Below are 22,890 nucleotides of genomic sequence, written 5' to 3'. Positions count from 1 at the left end.
GTGAGTAAGGTATGCATAGCACAGAGTAAGAGCAGGCAGAAGGAAGTCATGGGCTCAACGGGACTGGACATATGGACTGCATTTACTTCAATGCAAGTAGTTTAACAAGTAAGACAGATGAACTAAGACTATGGATTATTGCATGGCATTATGTTGTTATTGCCATTACAGAGGCACCCAGGTTGACAGGGCTGTTAAGAAGACATACAGTGTTTTAGCTTTTATTAATAGAGGGATCGAGTTCCGGAACAAGAGGTTATGGTGAAGCTGTACAAAACTCTGGTGCGGCCGCACTTGGAGTATTGTGTACAGTTCTGGTCACCGCATTATAAAAAGCATGTGGAAGCTTTGGAAAGGGTGCAGAGGAGATTTACTAGGATGTTGCCTGGTATGGAGGGAAGGTCTTATGAGGAAAGGCTGAGGGACTTGAGGCTGTTTTCATTAGAGAGAAGAAGGTTGAGAGGTGACTTAATTGAAACATATAAAATAATCAGAGGGTTAGATAGGGAGATCCTTTTTCCTAGGATGGTGACGGCGAGCACGAGGGGGCATAGCTTTAAATTGAGGGGTGAAAGATATAGAACAGATGTCAGAGGTAATAGGATGTGAGGCTGGATGAACACAGCAGGCCAAGCAGCATCTCAGGAGCACAAAAGCTGACGTTTCGGGCCTAGACCCTCTGATGAAGGGTCTAGGCCCGAAACGTCAGCTTTTGTGCTCCTGAGATGCTGCTTGGCCTGCTGTGTTCATCCAGCCTCACATCTTATTATCTTGGAATTCTCCAGCATCTGCAGTTCCCATTATCTCAGATGTCAGAGGTAGTTTCTTTACTCAGAGTAGTAAGGGAATGGAACGCTTTGCCTGCAACGGTAGTAGATTCACCAACTTTAGGTACATTTAAGCCGTCATTGGATAAGCATATGGACGTACATGGAATAGTGTAGGTTAGATGGGCTTGAGATCGGTATGACAGGTCAGCACAACATCAAGGGCCAAAGGGCCTGTAATGTTCTGTGTTCTATGTTAACATTCCAGGATAGCACTGTTTTTAATGGGACAGAAAGGGAAACAAAAGTGTTGGGGAAGTTGCATTGCTGATTAGGGATCCCATTACAGCTGTGTTGAGGGAGGACGCAAAGGAGGCATCTTGCAGTGAAACATTATGAGTGGAGTTCAGGAATAGGAAAAGTGAAATCACAGTGTTGGGAGTTTTCTACAGACCTCCCAACAGCCCACGGGAGACAGAGGAGCAGACATGGTGTAAAAAAAGCAGGGCAGTTGTGGTGGATAACTTCAACTTTCCTCTTATTGACTCAAGCCAGAGGCTCGGATGGAGAGCAGTTTGTTCGCTGTATCCAGGAGGGCTTTTTGACACAGTATGTTGACAATCCAATCAGAGAAGAGGCCATACTAAATTTGATGTTAGCGAATGAGCCAGGACAGATGATCGAAGTTTCAGTGGGAGAGCATTTTGGGCTTAGTGACCATAACTCCATAGGGTTTTGAATCGTCATGTACAAGACCATAAGACATAGGAGTGGAAGTAAGGCCATTCGGCCCATCGAGTCCACTCCGCCATTTAAATCATGGCTGATGGGCATTTCAACTCCACTTCCTTGCACTCTGCCTGTAGCCCTTGATTCCTTGTCAGATCAAGAATTTATCGATCTCTGCCTGAAAGGCATTTAACGTCCTGGCCTCCACTGTACTCCGTGGCAATGAATTCCACAGGCCCACCACTCTCTGGCTGAAGAAATGTCACCTCATTTCCATAAATTTAGCCCCTCTAATTCTAAGGCTGTGCCCACTGGACCTAGCCTCCTTGCCTAACTGAAACAACTTCCCAACGTCCACCCTTTCTGAGCCATACATTATCTTCTAAGCTTCTAGTAGGTCTCCCCTCAACCTTCTAAACTCTAATGAATACAATCCCAGGATCCTTAGCCGTTCATCGTACGTTAAACCTACCATTCCAGGGATCATCCGTGTAAATCTCCGCTGCACACGCACCAGCGCCATTATGTCCTTCCTGGGGTGTGGGGCCCAAAATTGGACACGGTATTCTAAATGGGGCCGAACTAGAGCTTTATAATGTCTCAGAAGCACGTCACTGCTTTTATATTCCAATCCTCTTGAGATAAACAACAACATTACATTTGCTTTCTTAATCATGGACTCTACCTGCAAGTTAATTTTTAGAGAATCCTGGAAACAATCCCAGATCCCTTTGTACTTCTGCTTTACGAATTTTCTCACCGTTTAGAAAATAGTTCATGCCTGTATTCTTTTTTCCAAAGTGCAAAACCTCACATGTACTCACGTTGAATTTCATCAGCCATTTCCAGGACCACTCTCCTGAACTGTCTAAATCTCTCTGCAGCCTCCCCACCTCCTCAGTACTCCCTGCCTGTCCACCTGTCTTTGTATCATTGGCAAACTTCGCCAGAACACCCCCAGTCCCTTCATCCAGATCATTAATATATAAAGTGAACAGCTGTTGCCCCAACACTGAACCGTGCGGGACACCACTTGTCACTGGTTGCCATTCCCAAAAAGAGCCTTTTATCCCAATTCTCTGCCTTCTGTCAGACAGCCAATCTTCAATCTAAGCCAGTAGCTCACCTCGAACACCATGGGCCCTCACCTTGCTCAGCAGCCTCCCCCGTGACGCACCCTATCAAAGGCCGTTTGGAAGTTTAGATAGATAACATCCAATGGGTTTCTTTGGTCAAACCTACTTGTTACCTCTTCACAGAATTCTAACAGGTTTGTCAGGCACGACCTCCCCTTACTAAATCCATGCTGACTTGTTCTAATCTGACGCTGCACTTCCAGGAATTTAGAAATCTCATCCTTCACAATGGATTCTAGAATTTTACCAACAACTGTGGTTAGGCTAATCTGCCTATGATTTTCCATCTTTTGCCTTGATTCTTTCTTAAACAAGGGGGTTACAACAGCAATTTTCCAATCATCTGGGACTTTCCCTGACTCCAGTGACTTTTGAAAGATCACAACCAAAGCCTCCGCTATTTCCCCAGCCACCTCCCTCAGAACTCTAGGATATAGCCCATCGGGGCCAGGAGATTTATCAATTTTTAGACCTTTTAGCTTTTCTAGCACTTTCTCTTTCATAATGCCTACCATACTTAACTCTGCCCCCGACTCTCCCTAATTGTTGGCATATTACTCATGTCTTCCACTGTGAAGACTGACACAAAGTACTTATTAAGTTCTTCAGCTATTTCCTTATCTCCCATCACTAGCCTTCCAGCATCAATTTGGAGCGGCCCAGTGTCTACTTTTGCCTCTCGTTTGTTTCTTATGTATTGAAAGAAACGTTTCCCATCATTTCTAACATTACTAGCTAGCCTACCTTCATATTTGATCCTCTCCTTCCTTATTTCTCTCTTTGTTATCTTCTGTTTGTTTTTGTAGTCTTCCCAATCTTCTGATTTCCCAGTGCTCTTGGCCACTTTATAGGCTGTCTCTTTTTCTTTGATGCATTTCCTGACTTCCTTTGTCATGGCTGTCTAATCCCACCCCGGATAATCTTTCTTTTCTTTGGGATGAACCTCTGTACTGTGTCCTCAATTACACCCAGAAACTCCTGCCATTGTTGCTGTACTGTCTTCCCGCTAGGCTCTGCTTCTCTTCAATTTTCGTCAATTCCTTTCTCATGCCCCTGTAATTATCTTTATTTAGCTGTAACACCATTACATCCGCTTTTGCCTTCTCTCTTTCAAACTGCAGACTGAACTCTACCATATTATGATTGCTGCCTCCTAAGTGTTCCCTTACTTTAAGATCTTTTATAAAGTCAGGCTCATTACATAACACTAAGTCCAGAATAGCCTGCTCCCTTGTGGGCTCCATCACAAGCTGTTCCAAAAAGCCATCCTGCAAACATTGCATGAATTCCCTTTCTTTGGATCCAACGGCAACATTATTCACCTAGTGCACCTGCATATTGAAGTCCCCCATGATCACTGTGACCTTGCCTTTCTGACATGCCCTATCTATTTCCTGGTGCATCTTGCGCCCCTGGTCCTGATCACTGTTAGGAGATCTGTACATAACTCCCATTGAAGTTTTTTTGCCTTTGTGGTTCCTCAACTCCACCCACACAGACTCCACATCCTCTGACCCTATGTCATTCAGTGCCGTAGATTTAATTTCATTCTTAACTAACAAGGCAACCCCACCCCCCTGCCCACCTCCCTGTCTTTTCGATAAGTTGTGAATCTTTGAATGTTTAACCGCCAGTCCTGAACTCCCTGCAACCATGTCTCTGTGATGCCTACCACATCATAATCATTCAAGATGATTTGTGCTGTTAATTCATCTACTTTGTTGCGAATACAATGAGCATTTAGGTAAAGTGCCTTAATGCTAACTTTCTTATCATTATTAGAGATATTGGAAATCCTAAGATGTCTTAAGGTGTCCTTCCTTTTTGCTGTATTCCTAGTCTGCCTCGAGCTTAAACCCAACTGTACACAAGCTAGCCTGTTGCTTATCTTTCCATTTAACTCCATTCTCCCTGTCTCTTTCACTTTCCCTCCCCCCCCCCCCCCCCCCGACTCAGAAGTTTAAAGTCCTACTGTCGACCCTTTTTATCCTTTTCACTAGAACACTGGTTCCAGATCGGTTCAGGTGGAGACTGTCCCGATGGTACAGATCCCCCCCGGTTCCAAAACTGATGCCAATGCCCCATGAAATGGAATCCCTCTTTCCCACACCAATCCCTTAGATACATGTTTACTTCCCTGACTTGCTTTTCCCTATGCCATTTAGCACGTGGCTCAGGCAGTAATCCAGAGATTATGACCCTTGAGGCCCTGTACTTCAATTTCTTTCCTCGTGCTTCATAATCCCTGAACAGGCCCTCTACCCTAGCTTTGCCTATGTTGATAATCCCAACGTGGACCACAACAACTGGATCCTCCCCCTCCCACTCCAATATCCTTTCAAGCCGTTTGGAGATGTCCTGCACCCTGGCACCGGGCAGGCAACACACCATGCGGGACTCCCAATCCGGCTTGCATAGGATACTATCTGTCCCCCTAATAATAGAATCCCCTATAACAACTACCTGTCTTTTTGCTCCCCCCTCTTGAATGGCCTTCTGCACCATGGTGCTGTGGTCAGCTGGCTTATCCTGTCCACCGTCCTTTTCCTCATCTGTACAGGGAGCAAGAATCTCATACCTGTTGGTCAAGGTCAAGGGCTGAGGCTCCTGCACTCCTGAACTCGGAATCCCCTACCTGCCTCACTTACAGTCACACCCTGTTGTCCCTAAACGCTTATTGAGTTTGAATTACTTAATCTGCCGGGTGTGACTGCCTCCTGAAACAAAGTGTCCAGGTAACTCTCCCCCTCCCGGATATGCCGCAGAGTTTGAAGCTCAGATTCTAGATCATTTACTCTGATCCGGAGTTCTTCCAGCAACCAACACTTGCTGCAGATGTGGTCGCTGCCATTCACAATGGGATCAGCCAGCTCCCACATCATACAGCTACAGCACATCACCTGTCCAGCCATTACTACTTATTTAGTTAACTTTTACAATTTATGTATTCAATAATTTCTAGTACTTCTCTGCTACGGTCTTTTTCAATTATGCAATTAAACTTTTAATCAATCACACAATACACAAGAAATATAAATTGAAAAGCCTCACCTAAACAACACACGATAGTCCTTCGCGGTTAGAGCTCCTGCTCTTACTGCTGCTGGAACAGGAAAGGAGGGCTCCGCTGGTCGAGGTAGGTATTTTCTAATCTTTAAAGCAGAGATTCACCCACCTGTAGGCCTCTGACCGACACTCCCGCTCTTCAAGCTGTGAGTCTGTGGACTCTTAATTAGGTTAGAGGAGGAGGGAGGGAGGCCCTACTGTTTAGGACCTGAGGCTTCGAGGTAAATGCTTAAATAGCACTCACTTACCTTCCCAACTGCCTCTCTGCTCCGACTTCACTTCTGCCCAGCTCCCGCCACTCTCCGCTGAAAAAAAGACACGGACAAGAGTGGCCCTCGAGTGAGCATGTTTAACTGGGCAAGGGCTAATTACATCCAAATTAGAGAAGAACTGGGGAATATAGATTGGGAGCAATTTTTTGAGGACAAATCTATGTCTGGCATGTGGGAGGTTTTTAAAGACTAGTTGATTAAAGTGCAGGATATGCATGTTGGAGAAGATAGTGAGGGACAAGATATATGTACATTTGTAAGAAAATGGACTAGTTAGCAACAGGCAGCATGGTTTTGTACGGGGAAGGTCATGTCTCACCAATCTGATCGAACTCTTTGAAGAGGTGACAATGATGATTGATGAGGAAAGAGCTGTGGAAATAATTCATATGGACTTCAGTAAGGTATTTGATAAAGTCCCATATGGCAGATACGTTTAGAAACTAAATTCACTGGGATTTGGGCTGGCTAGATGGTTACAAAACTGGCTGGGTCACAGAAGATAATGGGAACTGCAGATGCTGGAGAATTCCAAGATAATAAAATGTGAGGCTGGATGAACACAGCAGGCCAAGCAGCATCTCAGGAGCACAAAAGCTGACGTTTCGGGCCTAGACCCTTCATCAGAGAGGGGGATGGGGAGAGGGAACTGGAATAAATAGGGAGAGAGGGGGAGGCGGACCGAAGATGGAGAGTAAAGAAGATAGGTGGAGAGAGTGTAGGTGGGGAGGTAGGGAGGGGATAGGTCGGTCCAGGGAAGACGGACAGGTCAAGGAGGTGGGATGAGGTTAGTAGGTAGCTGGGGGTGCGGCTTGGGGTGGGAGGAAGGGATGGGTGAGAGGAAGAACCGGTTAGGGAGGCAGAGACAGGTTGGACTGGTTTTGGGATGCAGTGGGTGGGGGGGGAAGAGCTGGGCTGGTTGTGTGGTGCAGTGGGGGGGGGGACGAACTGGGCTGGTTTAGGGATGCAGTAGGGGAAGGGGAGATTTTGAAACTGGTGAAGTCCACATTGATACCATATGGCTGCAGGGTTCCCAGGCGGAATATGAGTTGCTGTTCCTGCAACCTTCGGGTGGCATCATTGTGGCAGTGCAGGAGGCCCATGATGGACATGTCATCTAGAGAATGGGAGGGGGAGTGGAAATGGTTTGCGACTGGGAGGTGCAGTTGTTTGTTGCGAACTGAGCGGAGGTGTTCTGCAAAGCGGTCCCCAAGCCTCCGCTTGGTTTCCCCAATGTAGAGGAAGCCGCACCGGGTACAGTGGATGCAGTATACCACATTGGCAGATGTGCAGGTGAACCTCTGCTTAATGTGGAATGTCATCTTGGGGCCTGGGATGGGGGTGAGGGAGGAGGTGTGGGGACAGGTGTAGCATTTCCTGCGGTTGCAGGGGAAGGTGCCGGGTGTGGTGGGGTTGGAGGGCAGTGTGGAGCGAACAAGGGAGTCACGGAGAGAGTGGTCTCTCCGGAAAGCTGACAGGGGAGGGGATGGAAAAATGTCTTGGGTGGTGGGGTCGGATTGTAAATGGCAGAAGTGTCGGAGGATAATGCGTCACAGAAGACACAGGGTAGCGGTGGAAGGATGTTTTTCAGAATGGAAAGCGATAACTAGTCGTGTTCCACAGGGATCAATCTTGGGTACTCTGTTTTTTGCAGTATATGTAAATGATCTGTCGTCCAGCAGAGGCGTCACATTGGCACATCCATTGCAGCCTGGAAGCAGGCACCTCCACTGAAGAATGGATCATTGTGGGTCTGCAATCAAAGACTACTTCAGCCCCAAACATTACATCAATGTGGTGTTTCTCTCTCCCTCCCTCCTCCTCTAAGCAAAAACAGGTTGAGAGAGACGTGATAGAACATAGAACAGTACAGGCCTTTCAGCCCACAATGTTGTGCTGACAGAGTATCCAACTCTTAAGATCAAAGTACCCTGCATACCCTACATTTTACTATCATCCATGTCCCTATCCAAGAGTCGCTTAAATGTCCCTAATGTATCTGACTCCACTACCACCACTGCCGGCAGTACATTCCAAGCACCCACCACTCTCTTTGTGAAGAACCTACCTCCGACATCTCCCCTATACCTTCCTCCAACCACCATAAAATTATGCCCTCTCGAAATAGTAATTTCCACTCTGCGAAAAAGTCTCTGACTATCCACTCTATCTATGCCTCTCATCATCTTGTAACCTTTATCAAGTCACCCCTCATCCTTCTTCACTCCAATGAAAAAAGCCCTAGCTCCCTCAACCTTTCCTCCAGAAGACCTGCCCTACAGTCCAGGCAGCATCCCGGTAAATCTTCTCTGCACCCTCTCTGAAGCTTGCACATCTTTCCTATAATGAGGTGACTAGAACTGAACACAACATTCCAAGTGTGGTCTAACCAGAGTTTTATAGAGCTGCAGCGTAACCTCACTGCTCTTAAACTCAATTTCCCTACCAATGAAAGCCAACAGATCATACGTCTTCTCAATAGCCATATCAACTTGGGTTGCAACTTTGAGGGATCTGTGAACGTGGACTCCAAGATCCCTCTGTTCTTCCACACTTCAAGAATGCTGCCATTAACCCTGTATTCTGCATTCAAATTCGACCTTTCAAAATGAATCACTTCACACTTTTCTGGGTTGAATTCCTTCTGTTACTTCTTTGCCCAGCTCTGCATCCTGTCAATGATCCATTGCAACCTACAACAGCCCTCCACGCTGTCCGTAACTCCACCAACCTTTGTGTCATCAGCAAACTTACTAACCCACCCTTCCACTTTCTCATCCAAGTCATTTATAAAGACCACAACGAGCAGAAGTCCCAGAACAGATCTCTGCAGAACACCATGTGTCACCGAGCTCCAGGCTGAATACTTTCCATCTACTGCACCCTCTGTCTTCTCCATGTTCATCCTGCAGACTGTGGGAGATCAGGGAGCGTTCCATTGTCCCTAATGACTACATCTAGGAGAAGTGCACACAGCTGCAGCTTGTGGGAGACCGTGTTCAGGAGCTGGAACCAGAGCTGGATACACTCAGGATCATCTGAGATGCTGAGAGCATCATAAACGTTTTAGTGAGGTGGTCACGCCTAAGGTGCAGGCAGAGAGTAGCTGGGTGACCAGCATGACAGGCAAAGGGAGTAGGCAGAGAGTGCAGGAATCCCCTTTGGCCATTCCCCTCGAAAATAAGTGTACTGTTTTGGATGCTGTTGGGATGGGATGACCGTTCAGGGGAAAGCATGTGTAGCCAAGGTTGCTGGCAGTATGACTAGCTCTAGGATTACAGTGGGAAAAGGTAAAGGTAGAGGAGAGATAATGGGAACTGCAGATGCTGGAGAATCCAAGATAATAAAATGTGGGGTGAGATGAACACAGCAGGCCAAGCAGCATCTCAGGAGCACAAAAGCTGACATTTCGGGCCTAGACCCTTCATCAGAGAGGGGGATGGGGTGAGGGCTCTGGAATAAATAGGGAGAGAGGGGGAGGCGGATTGAAGATGGATAGAGGAGAAGATAGGTGGAGAGGGGACACAAGTTAAAGGGGCGGGGATGGAGCAAGTAGAGGTGAGTGTAGGTGGGGAGGTAGTGAGGGGATAGGTCAGTCTGGGGGGGGACAGACAGGTCAAGGGTCGGGATAAGAGTAGGTAGGAAATGGAAGCGCAGCGTGAGGTGAGGACGGGATAGGTGGGAGGAAGAACAGGTTAGGGAGGCAGGGACAAGCTGGGCTGGTTTTGGGATCCAGTGGGGGGGGAGGGGAGATTTTGAAGCTTGTGAAATCTATATTAATGCCATTGGGCTGAACGGCTCCCAAGCGGAATATGAGTTGCTGTTCCTGCAACCTTCAGGTGGCATCACTGTGGCACTGCAGGAGGCCCAGGATGGACATGTCATCTAAGGGATGCGAGGGGGGAATTGAAATAGTTCGCGACTGGGAGGTGCAGTTGTTTATTGCGAACCGAGCTTAGGTGTTCTGCAAAGCAGTCCCCAAGCTTCTGCTCGGTTTCCCCAATGTAGAGGTGGCCACAACAGGTATAGCAGATGCAGTATACCACATTGGCAGACGTGCAGGTGAACAACTGCTTGATGTAGAAAGTCGTTTTGGGGCCTGAGATGGGGGTGAGGGAGGAGGTGTGAGGGCAAGTGTGAGGTGATGCACTTTGGTAGGAGTAACCGGAAGGCAGAGTACAGGACAAATGGTAAGATTCTTGGTAGTGTAGATGAGCAGAGAGATCTCGGTGTCCATGTACACAGATCCTTGAAAGTTGCCACCCAGGTTGACAGGGCTGTTAAGAAGGCATACAGTGTTTTAGCTTTTTTTAATAGAGGGATCGGGTTCTGGAACCAAGAGGTTATGCTGCAGCTGTACAAAACTCTGGTGTGGCCGCACTTGGAGTATTGTGTACAGTTCTGGTCACCGCATTATAAGAAGGATGTGGAAGCTTTGGAAAGGGTGCAGAGGAGATTTATTAGGATGTTGCCTGGTATGGAGGGAAGGTCTTACGAGGAAAGGCTGAGAGACTTGAGGCTGTTTTCTTGAGAGAGAAGAAGGTTGAGAGGTGACTTAATTGAAACATATAAAATAATCAGAGGGTTAGATAGGGTGGATAGACAGAGCCTTTTTCCTAGGATGGTGACGGCGAGCACGAGGGGGCATAGCTTTAAATTGAGGGGTGAAAGATATAGGACAGATGTCAGAGGTAGTTTCTTTACTCAGAGAGTAGTAAGGGAATGGAACACTTTGCCTGCAACGGTAGTAGATTCGCCAACTTTGGGTACATTTAAGGCGCATTGGAAAAGCATATGGACGTACATGGAATAGTGTAGGTTAGATGGGCTTGAGATCGGTATGACAGGTCGGCACTACATCGAGGGCCGAACGGCCTGTACTGTGCTGTAATGTTCTGTGTTCTAAATGTAGCACTTCCTGCGGTTGCAGGGGAAAGTGCCGGGTGTGGTAGGGTTGGAGGGGAGTATGGAGCGGACAAGGGAGTCGCGGAGAGAGTGGTACCTCCAGAAAGCAGACAAGGGTGGGGATGGAAAAATGTCTTGGGTGATGGGGTCTGATTGTAGATGGTGGAAGTGTTGGAGGATGATGCGTTGGATCCAGAGGTTAGTGGGGTGGTATGTGAGGACGAGGGGGATTCTCTTCTGGCGGTTATTGCGGGGACGGGGTGTGAGGGATGAGTTGCGGGAAATGCGGGAGACACGGTCGAGGGCGTTCTTGACCACTGCGGGGGGTGGGGGGGCGGGGGGGGGGTGGCGCAGGCGGAGAATGTTGCAGTCCTTGAAGAATGAGGACATCTGAGTTGTACGGGAGTGGAATGCCTCATCCTGGGAGCAGATGTGGCAGAGGCAAAGGAATTGGGAATAGGGGATGGAATTTTTGCAGGAAGGTGGGTGGTAGGAGGTGTATTCTAGGTAGCTGCGGGAGTCGGTGGGCTTGAAACGGATATCGGTTTCTAGTTGGTTGCCTGAGATGGAGACAGAGAGGTCCAGGAAGGTGAGGGATGTGTTGGAGATGGTCCAGGTGAACTTAAGGTTGGAGTGGAAGGTGTTGGTGAACTGGATGAACTGTTTAAATTCCTCTTGGGAGCACGAGGCAGTGCCGATACAGTCATCGATGTAACGGAGGAAGACGTGGGGTTTAGTGCCAGTGTAGGTACGGAAGAGGGATTGTTCCACATAACCTAGAAAGAGGCAGGCATAGCTTAAGCCCATGCAGGTGCCCAAAAGGTAAACAGGACCTTCATGATGGGAAATTCGGTAGTTAGGGGGACAGACAGGAGATTTTGTGGCTGCAGATGGGAATCCACGATGGTGCGTTACTTCCCAGGTGCCAGGGTCTGGGATGTCTCAGAGTGGTTACAGAACATTCTGAAGGGGGATGGTAAACAGCCAGAAGTCAAAGCGCGCGTTGGCGCAAATGACAAAGGTAGAAATAGGGATGAGGACCTATGGAGTGATTATTGAGGGCTAAGGGAAAAGTTAAAAACCAGGACCTCGACTCTGGTAATGTCTGGATTGCTTCCAGTGCCACGTGCTGGTGAGGCTAAGAACAGGAGGATATGGCAGATGAATGCGTGGCTAAAGAATTGTTGCGGGGGCCGGTATTCAGATTCCAGGATCATTGGGATCTTTTCTGGGGCAGAGGTGACCTGGACGGGTTGCACCTGAACTGGAGGGAGACCAATATCCTGATAGGTTGATTTGCCTGTGCTGCAAGGGAGAGTTTAAATGAGAATGGCAGGGTATGGAATCCTCAACAGCAGGGAGGCAAGTACGAGGCTGGAAGGAGATGCAGTGATCAGAAATAGCAAGTTCAAGGGACAGGTCAGAATGAAAATATAAGGGAGTGAGCAATTACTAGTGGGTTCAGTTGCATCTATTTCAATGCAAGAGGGCTGAGAGGTAAGGCTGATGAACTCAGATTGGTTGGAGCAGTTTGTTTGCAGGTAAAGGGACCTCTGGCAAGCGGGAGGCCTTTAAAAGTGTAATAGCTAGAGTTCAAGATCTTTATGTTCCTGTGAGGGTGAAGGACAAGGTTGACAGGAGTAGGGAAACCTGAATGACGAGTGATATTGAGGCTTTGACCAGAAAAAGAAGGAGGCGGCAAGGGTCAGGCACAGGCAGCTGGGATCAAGGGAATCCCTGGAGGTATATAGGGAATCAGGAGTTTACTGAAGAAGGAAATTGGGAGGGTTGAAAGCAGGCATGAGATAGCTTTGACTGAGAAGTTTAGGGTGAATCCAGAGAGAGTCTTTAAGCATGTTAAAGGAAAAAGAATAACTAGAGAGAGAATAGGACCCCTCAAGGAACAAAGTGGTAATGTCTGTGTGGAACCATAAGAGAAGGGCAAAGTCCTAAATGAATATTTCTCTTCTGTGTTTAAACAAAGAAAATTACAGCACAGGAACAGGCCCTTCGGTCCTCCAAGCCTGCGCCGATCGAGATCCTCTGACTAACCTGTCAGTATATTTTCTAAGGGTCTGTATCCATTTGCTCCCTGCCCATCCCATGTACCTGTCCAAATATATCTTAAAAGATGCTAACGTGTCTGCGTCTACCACCTTTGCTGGCAACGCGTTCCAGGCACCCACCACCCTCTGTGTAAAATACTTTCCATGCATATCTCTCTTAAACATTCCTCCTCTCACTTTTAACTCATGACCCCCAGGAATTGAGTGCCCCACTCTGGGAAAAAGCTTCTTGCTATCCACCCTGTCTATACCCCTCATGATTTTGTAGACCTCAATCAGGTCCCCCCTCAATCTCCGTCTTTCTAATAAAAATAATCCTAATCTACTCAACTTCTCTTCATAGCTAGCATCCTCCATAACTTAAGGAGTGTAGTGGAACAGAAGGACCTTGGAGCTCAGGTGCATGAAAGTGGAGTCACAAGTAGATAGGGCAGTAAAAAAGGCTTTTGACACACTGGCCTTCATCAGTCAGGGCATTGAGTACAGAAGTTGGGAAGCTATATTGCAGATGTACAGGACGTTGGTGAGGCCGCATTCAGAGTCTTGTGTTCAGTTTTGGTTACTTTTCTATAGGAAGGATGATATTAAACTGGAACGAGTGCTGAAGAAATTTACAATGATGTTGCCAGGACTCAAGGGACTGAGTTTATAGGGCGAGGTTGGACAAGCTAGGACTTTTTTTTTCTTTGGAGCATAGGAAGCTGAGAGGGATGTTACAGAAGTACATATGATCATGAGAGGTATAGATAGGTGTGTGGCATGCTGCGTGCCTTTATTGATGAGGAAATTTAGTACAAGAATCAGGCAACTTTGTAAGATTTTGGTTAGGTCACATTTGGAATATTGCATTCAGTTCTGGTCACCACGTTACAATAAGGATGTGGAGGCTTTGGAGAGGGTGAGGAAGAGGTTTACCAGGATATTGCCTGGATTAGAGAATCTGAGCTATAAGGAGTAGCAATAGCTAGCTTTTGCACTTTGGAAAAAAGAATACAGGCATGGACTATTTTCTAAACAGTGAGAAAATTTGTGAAGCAGAAGTACAAAGGGATCTGCGAATGTTGGTCCAGGATTGTCTAAAGGTTAACTTGCAGGTAGAGTCTGTCATTAAGAAAGCGAATGTAATGTTGTCGTTTATCTCAAGAGGGTTGGAATATAAAAGCAGTGATGTGCTTCTGAGACTTTATAAAGCTCTAGTTAGGCCCCATTTAGAATGCTGTGTCCAATTTTGGGCCCCACATCTCAGGAAGGACATACTGGCGCTGGAGCATGTCCAGTGGAGATTCACACAGATGATCCCTAGAATCGTAGGTTTAACATATGATGAAAGGCTGAGGATCCTCGGATTGTATTCATTAGAGTTTAGAAGGTTGAGGGTTTAGAAACTTACAAGATAATGTATTGCTTAGAAAGGGTGGACGCTGGGAAGTTTCAGTTAGGCAAGGAGACAAGGACCCGTGGGCACAGCCTTAGAATTAGAGGGGGTAAATTTATAACGGAAATGAGGAGACATTTCTTCAGCCAGAGAGCGGTGGGTCTGTGGAATTCATTGCCACGGAGTGCAGTGGAGGCTGGGACGTTAAACGTCTTCAGGGCAGAGATTGATCAATTCTTGATCTCACAAGGAATCAAGGGCTACAGGGAGAGTGCAGGGAAGTGGAGTTGAAATGCACATCAGCCATGATTAAATGGCAGAGTGGATTCGATGGGCCGAATGGCCTTATTTCCACTCTTATGTCTTATGGTCTTCGAAAAACTCAGGTTGTTTTCTCTTGAGCAATGCAGTCTGAGGAGAAATTTGATAGAAGTCTATAAAATTATGAGATGTAGAGATAGGTTTAAAGTCAGAATTTTTTTCCCAGAGTTGGAATGTCTAATCCTAGGGGGCATATGTTTAAAGTTGGAGAGGGAAGGTTCAAAGGAGACGTGAGGGGCAAGTTTTTTTTTAAACAGAGTGTGGTAGGAGTCTGGAACACACTGCTGAGGGTGGTGGTGGAGGAATTTAGTGCTTGTCCACAAATCCCTGAAGGCAGCAGGACAGGTTAACAGGGTGGTTAAGTAGGGATATGGGATACTTGTCTTCTCAATCGTGGCTTAGATATTAAGAGCAGAGAGGCTACGTTGGAGTTGTACAAAATGAACTGAATAAAGCGAGAGTACTACCTGTAGCTCTGGTCACTACACTGTAGGGAAGATGTGATTGCACTGGAGAGGGTGTACAGGAGATTCATTAGGATGTTGCCTGAGATGGAGCATCTTGGCTACGAAGAAAGGCTGAATAGATTTTTAGATAACAAAGTGTGAAGCTGGATGAACACAGCAGGCCAAGCAGCATCTCAGGAGCGCAATAGCTGACGTTTCGGGCCTAGACGCTTCATCAGCGAGGGGGATGGGGAGAGGGTTCTGGAATAAATAGGGAGAGAGGGGGAGGCAGACCGAAGATGGAGAGAAAAGAAGATAGGTGGAGAGAGTATAGGTGGGGAGGTAGGGAGGGGATAGGTCAGTCCAGGGAACACGGACAGGTCAAGGAGGTGGGATGAGGTTAGTAGGTAGGAAATGGAGGTGCGGCTTGAGGTGAGAGGAAGAACAGGTTAGGGAGGCGGAGACAGGCTGGGCTGGTTTTGAGATGCAGTGGGGGGAGGGGACAAACTGGGCTGGTTGTGGGATGCGATGGGGGAAGGGGAGATTTTGAAGCTGGTGAAATCCACATTGATACCATTGGGCTGCAGGGTTCCCAAGCGGAATATGAGTTGCTGTTCCTCCAACCTTCGGGTGGCATCATTGTGGCACTGCAGGAGGCCCATGATGGACATGTCATCTAAAGAATGGGAGGGGGAGTGGAAATGGTTCACGACTGGGAGGTGCAGTTGTTTATTGCGAACCGAGCGGAGGTGTCCTGCAGAGTGGCCCCCAAGCCTCCGCTTGGTTTCCCCAATGTAGAGGAAGCCACACCGGGTACAATGGATACAGTATACCACTTTGGCAGATGTGCAGGTGAACCTCTGCTTAATATGGAAAGTCATCCTGGGGCCTGGGATGGGGGTGAGGGAGGAGGTGTGGGGGCAAGTGTAGTACTTCCTGCGGTTGCAGGAGAAGATGCCGGGTGTGGTGGGGTTGGAGGGGAGTGTGGAGCGAACAAGGGAGTCATGGAGATGCGGCGGAGGCAGAGGAATTGGGAACAGGGGATGGAATTTTTGCAGGAAGCCCACCGACTCCCACAGCTACCTAGAATACACCTACTCCCACCCACTCACCTGCAAAAATTCCATCCCCTATTCCCAATTCTTCCACCTCCGCCGCATCTGCTCCCAGGATGAGGCATTCCACTCCCGCACATCCCAGATGTCCAAGTTCTTCAAGGAGCGCAACTTGCCCCCAAACAGTGATCGAGAACGCCCTTGACCGCGTCTCCCGCATTTCCCGCAACACATCCCTCACACCCCGCCCCTGCCACAACCGCCCAAAGAGGATCCCCCTCATTCTCACACACCACCCCACCAACCTCCGGATACAACGCATCATCCTCCGACACTTCCGCCATCTACAATCCGACCCCACCACCCAAGACATTTTTCCATCGCCACCTTTGTCTGCCTTCCGGAGAGACCACTCTCTCCATGACTCCCTTGTTCGCTCCACACTCCCCTCCAACCCCACCACACCCAGCACCTTCCCCTGCAACCGCAGGAAGTGCTACGCTTGCCCCCACACCACCTCCCTCACCCCTATCCCAGGCCCCAAGATGATTTTCCATATTAAGCAAAGGTTCACCTGCACATCTGCCAATGTGGTATACTGTATCCATCGTACCCAGTGTGGCTTCCTCTACATCGGGGAAACCGAGCGGAGGCTTGGGGACCGCTTTGCAGAACACCTCTGTTTGGTTCGCAATAAACAACTGCACCTCCCAGTCGCAAACCATTTCAACTCCCCCTCCCATTCTTTAGATGACATGTCCATCATGGGCCTCCTGCAGTGCCACAATGATGCCACCTGAAGGTTGCAAGAACAGCAACTCATATTCCGCTTGGGAACCCTGCAGCCCAATGGTATCAATGTGGATTTCACCAGCTTCAAAATCTCCCCTTCCCCCATCGCATCCCACAACCAGCCCAGCCTGTCTCCGCCTCCCTAACCTGTTCTTCCTCTCACCCATCCCTTCCTCCTACCTCAAGCCGCACCTCCATTTCCTACCTACTAACCTCATCCCACCTCCTTGACCAGTCCGTCTTCCCTGGACTGACCTATCCCCTCCCTACCTCCCCACCTATACTCTCCTCTCCACCTGTCTTCTTTTCTCTCCATCTTCGGTCCGCCTCCCCCTCTCTCCCTATTTATTCCAGAACCCTCTCCCCATCCCCCTCGCTGATGAAGGGTCTAGGCCCGAAACGTCAGCTTTTGTGCTCCTGAGATGCTGCATGACCTGCTGTGTTCATCCAGCTTCACATTTTGTTATCTTGGATTCTCCAGCATCTGCAGTTCCCATTATCTGAATACATTTTTGTTGTTTCTTCCAGAGCAGAGAAGAGGAGGTGTATAAGATAACATAGGGCATGGGTAGGATGGATAGAAAGCAGCTGGTCACCTTGGAGAATCAATAACAAAGGGGCATCATTTTAAGGTGAAAAGCTCTTTCATGAAGAGGGTGGTACGAACCTGGATTGCATTATCTGCATGGTAGTTGAGGTGGGAAACCTGTGCTGTATGACTCTATGATTCTATGACCTAGTCCTTGTTCCTGGTTTCTACATCAGATTGACCAACAATTTGGAGATTCTGGTGTGCCCTGGACTGGTGTGGGAACAACAAGTGGCCACTTTCAAGATCTTGGGAGTAGGTGGCGGCTTCCTTCTGGTCTTTAGATGTAGGCTTTTTGACTTGGATTTGGACACTTGACTTTTTGTTGCTTTCAGTTTGATGATTCTGAGCTTGTTTGTATTTGTCTTTAGGGTCCAAGGCAGATGAAAATGGTTGACTTTTTCCAAACAGCATTTGCTGATTCTGAAGACCTAGATGATGAAGCTCTTCTGCTTGAGGCTGCTGATATGTGTCTTGATTCTCACCAGGATACCGGCATCAATCCTGGAAGCAGCTTCTGCACTGGCACCGAAGTTTCACAACAATCTAATGATACAGAAAGCCCCCTTAAAAAGAGACGGATTGAGGAGTATTTTATCAAATAATGAGATTGTTTGAAATAATAAATTCAACCAGAAAATCAACATGAGTTCAGTCTGCACATACTTTTGTAAATGCGTACATTTTGTAAATAATTTACAGTAAAAATAGTCTTAAACTTCCTTATAAAACTATGTTTTATAAGGAAGTACAGCTGAGAATCCTGTTTGTCTGGAAAAGTTTGGTGAAGAGTATTTACAGTTTTTATACCTACATCAAGTGCTGAATCGTCCAGAAACAACCCGAAGGGGTGTGAGTTGTACGTTAAGGGGAATGTGGGGTTGTGTTGAGGTGGTGTAGGTTGTTATCTCTTAGATTGGAGGTGTGTACCACTTTTTTTCTAATCCCATTTCCTCCATTGGTCACATCAAAATTTAAATTGAACACGTTGGTGAAATGGACAATTCTACAACACTGTGTGTCTAGTTCAATGTATGAACAAGTCAGCCAGGTTTCTTTAGTCAGCAACAAAATAACTTGTTACAGACCTCAAATGAAGATGCAACAATTATTGACCAAGTTTGTATATATAAAATTTCTTTTTAACGAAAGAAGCGTGAACACACGCAAACTCACAAAGAGAGAATTTCACGGATTGTCCAAAATGGTGTTCTGAATCCAAAGTTATTCTGCAAACACAAGCTGCTGGCACTGGAACAGCTATAATTGGCACATTCCCTTTTCTGGAGATGGTGGGGCAGATGCCAACTAATCATGTAGCTCATGCACTTTGCTGAGAAGAATTGTAAAGTCGCATTGGACTGTTGCTTCTTAGGAAGGTCTTGAATTCTCTGACTGAGTTCAAAAATACACTCATTACCCACAGTCTGGGCTTCTTGACCTCCATCGAAAAAGTTTCCAAGCTGTATGATTCTATCAAAGCTCCTTGCTCCTTGCACGTCTAACATTGTTGTACCCCATGCCTTTTCCTCCACAAAGTTCATGATATATTTAGATGAATCTGTATATCCTTTTTATACAATTAATCTTTGGATCACGTCAGCTCATAACATTCTACCCTTGAGAGAAACAAAATGCGGCTCAGATTTTTCTTTAATTCACTCGTGGGACAGTGTTGCTGATTGGGCCAACATTTATTCCAAATTGTCCTTGAGAAGGAAGTGGTATGCTGTCACTGTAGGCCATGTACTGTGGGTAGGTCCACAATGTTGCTATGGAGGGAGTTCCAGGATTTTGACCAGCAACACTGAAGGAATGGACCCTTCCAACTTGCTCTGCCATTCTGCATGATCTTGGCTGATCCATTGGGACAATGTTGTATTCCTGTTTCCCTCCACAACCCTTGATGCCTTTAATATCTAAGAATTTATCAACTTTATTGAAAATATCAGTGACCCTACGGATTTGGCGATTATATGAACGGCATACCAGGTAAGGATAGCACCTTCTTGAGAGTCATATTGGACTAAAAACATTAACATTTATTTTCACTCATGGAACATGAGCATCATTAGCTGGCTAACATTTGCATCAATGTCATGTGTATTTTATAGTGAATAATACAGTAAGATATTGTGAAAAGCTTCAAATGTCACCACGATCAGGAGCCATTTTGAATAGCTTAAGAATAAAAAAAATTTTTAAAAGGGTGACAAAGAGTTCATCTTCATCCTACCGCCTCCACCATCCTGAGCCCCCTCCACCTCCATCACCTGCATGAAATCCACTAATGTCAAAGTCACCACTCCACAGGCACCATCTGTTCACCACAATCATTGCTACTCCTATCACCACCTCACCACTGTCTGTGCTGGACCCACTAATGTCAAAATCGACACTTATTCTTTTTGCTGCCACTGATGTATTAGCCGATGATACCAAGGCCAGATACGTACTGGTCCCACACTTACCCTCCGCGATAAAAGATGAAGAAAAAGAAATGCAGATGAAAATAAGAGCAGATGAGCCCCGGGATCAGGAGCCTGAACCTTGCCTCCTCCTCCTCCTCCACTATTTTAGTGGAAGTCATTTATTGCCCATCCCTAATTGCTGTTAAGAAGGTGGCGGCCAGATGAATGTTTGGCTGAAGGGATAGTGTAGGAGGCCTTTAGATTTTTGGACCATTGATACAGTTTCTGGGATAGGTGGGATCTGTACAAACTGCATAGGTTGCACCTGACTGGAATGGATCTTTGCTGAGAGATTTGCTTGTGTAGTTGTGGAGGTTTTAAACTGATTTAGCAAGGAGATGGGGCACACAGTGGATGTGAAGTCAGGAGCAAGGCCCGATTAGACTTAGAAGGCATACTGAGAAAATCCAGGACATGGCAAAGACGTAGGTTGGATAAGACACATGGGAGGCCTAGAAAGCTATTTTGTCTTAAAGCAAGGAAATTGACTGATAAGGTGGATGACCTTAGAGCATTGATCAGCACATGGAAATATAATATTATTTGCAGTCAATGAAATATAGTTGAAAGAAAGGCAGGACTGGCAGCTCAGCATACCAGAGTATAAACGTTTCAGGCATGATGAAGGTAGATGTTAGAGAGCTGCGGGCATTTCGTTATTGGTATAGGAAACCATCACTGCAGTAATGAGATAGTAAGAACTCCCAATGTCCCTGTCCACTGACACCCTCATCCGCTTAGCTGAACTCGTCATCACCCTTAACTTCTCTTTCAATTCCTTCCACTTCCCGCAGACAAAGGGGTGGCCATGGGTACCCACATGGGCCCAAGCTATGCCACCTCTTTGTAGGTTACGTGGAACAGTCCCTCTTCCGTACCTACACTGGCCCTAAACCTCACCTCTTCCTCCATTATGTGAATGACTGTATCGGTGCCACCTCGTGCTCCCATGAGTCGAACAGTTCATCCACTTCACTAACACCTTCCACCCCAACCTTAAGTTTACCTGGACCATCTCCGATACTTCTCTCTCCTTCCTGGATCTCTCTGTCTCTATCTCTGGCAATCGCCTGGAAACTGATATCCATTTCAAGCCTACCGACTCCCACAGCTACCTAGAATACACCTCCTCTCACCTGATTTCCTGCAAAAATGCCATCCCCTATTCTCGATTCCTTCACCTCTGTCGCATCTGCTCCTGAGCTCAGGCATTCCACTCCCGTACGTCCAAGATGTCCACATTTTTCAAGGGTGGCAACTTCTTCCACAGTTGTCAAAAAGGCCCCCGACCATGTCTCTCACGTTTCCCGCAACTCATCCCTCACACCCTCCCTGCAATAATAACCTCGTCCTCAAGTACCACCCCACCAACCTCTGGATCCAATGCATCGTCCTCCAACACTTCCGCCATCTGCAATCCGATCCCACCATCAAAGAAATTTTTCCCTCCCCACCCTTATCTGCTTTCCAGAGTGACCACTGTCTCCGTAACTCCCTCGTCTGCTCCACTCTCCACACTCCCCACCAGCCTCGCCACACCCAGCACTTTTCCCTGCAATCACAGGAAGTGCTACAGCTGTTCCTATACCTCCCCCCTCACCCCCATCCCAGGCCCCAAGAAGACCTTCCACTTCAAACAGATGTTGATCTGCACATCTGCTAATGTGGTATACTGCATCCGCTGTTCCTGATGTGGCCTCCTCTACATCGGGGAAACCAAGCAGAGTCTTGGGGACCGCTTTGCGGAACACCTACGCTCAGCTCGCGGCAAACAACTGGACCTCCTAGTCGCGAACCTTTTCAACTCCCCCTCCCACTCCTTGGACGACATGTCCATCCTGGGCCTCCCACAGTGCAACAATGAGGTCAATTGAAGGCTGCAGGAACAGCATCATATATTTAGCTTAGGAACCCTGCAGCCCAATGGTATCAATGTGGACTACACAAGGTTCAAACTCTTCCCTCCCCCAACCACATCCCAAAACCAGCGCAGCTCATCCCCGCTTCCCTAACCTACTCCCACCTACCAATCCTGCCACCTCAAGCCCCACCCCCATCTCCTACTAGCCTCACCTAATTTTAGAGAATGAAGCCAGTTAAGTGCATATTGGGGATAGTGACCACAAGTCTAACTTCAAGGTCACTACGGAAAGGGTGAGTTGGGGGAAGGCTGATTTCAGCATCATTAGACAGGTTCTGGGAATGAGGTATGTAGTCTGAAGACCTCACGCAACATCAAGGTGGCTCAGGCGCACGGTGCACTTCCAGGTGAACTGACCCCTGTCCATCTGGAATTTGACATCAGTTGCTTGCAATGGACTCTTCCCCCAGGACATGGCAGCCCACAATCTGAGCCATCTCAGGGAAATCCTCCCTATGCTCTTCTGAACAGCGCGGAGGTGTTCAGTCTGCACGCTGCTTCTGCACAGTGTCCACTTTCCCAACTTCCCCACCACACAGATACGTCATGATGTGATGTTTTTGTCCCTCCAGTAGCAGAGATCCCCGACGGAGGGGCCTATACAAAGGGATCCTTCCCTTTTAGAACATAGAACATAGAACAATACAGCACAGAACAGGCCCTTCAGCCCACAATGTTGTGCCGACCATTGATCCTCATGTATGCACCCTCAAATTTCTGTGACCATATGCATGTCCAGCATGCTTCCACAACTGCTGCTGGCAATGCATTCCACGCTCTCACAACTCTCTGTGTAAAGAACCCGCCTCTGACATCCCTGCTATACTTTCCTCCAACCAGCTTAAAACTATGACCCCTTGTGTTAGCCTTTTCTGCCCTGGGAAATAGTCTCTGGCTATCAACTCTATCTATGCCTCTCGTTATCTTGTATACCTCAATTAGGTCCCCTCTCTTCCTCCTTTTCTCCAATGAAAAGAGA

The 22,890-nt window shown here is 47.3% G+C and overlaps 1 protein-coding gene across 2 annotated transcripts in view; it reads left to right on the top strand.

Moving 5' to 3' along the window:
* smarcal1 (SWI/SNF related, matrix associated, actin dependent regulator of chromatin, subfamily a-like 1) overlaps window positions 1-18,168 on the top strand; it is a 124,853-nt gene extending 106,685 nt beyond the window's left edge. For both annotated transcript variants that reach the window (XM_048535072.2, XM_048535074.2), the window contains exon 17: window positions 17,891-18,168. In XM_048535072.2, coding sequence (XP_048391029.1) covers window positions 17,891-18,124 — 234 coding nt within the window. In that variant the 3' untranslated portion in view covers window positions 18,125-18,168. The remainder of the gene's footprint in view (window positions 1-17,890) is intronic.
* The last annotated feature ends 4,722 nt before the right edge of the window (window positions 18,169-22,890 follow it).

The sequence above is a fragment of the Stegostoma tigrinum genome, chromosome 7 (genome assembly GCF_030684315.1).
Source record: "Stegostoma tigrinum isolate sSteTig4 chromosome 7, sSteTig4.hap1, whole genome shotgun sequence".
NCBI classification, from domain to species: domain Eukaryota; kingdom Metazoa; phylum Chordata; class Chondrichthyes; order Orectolobiformes; family Stegostomatidae; genus Stegostoma; species Stegostoma tigrinum.
Note: the sequence above shows the minus strand (reverse complement) of the source record. Positions and strands in the feature narration are given on the sequence as shown.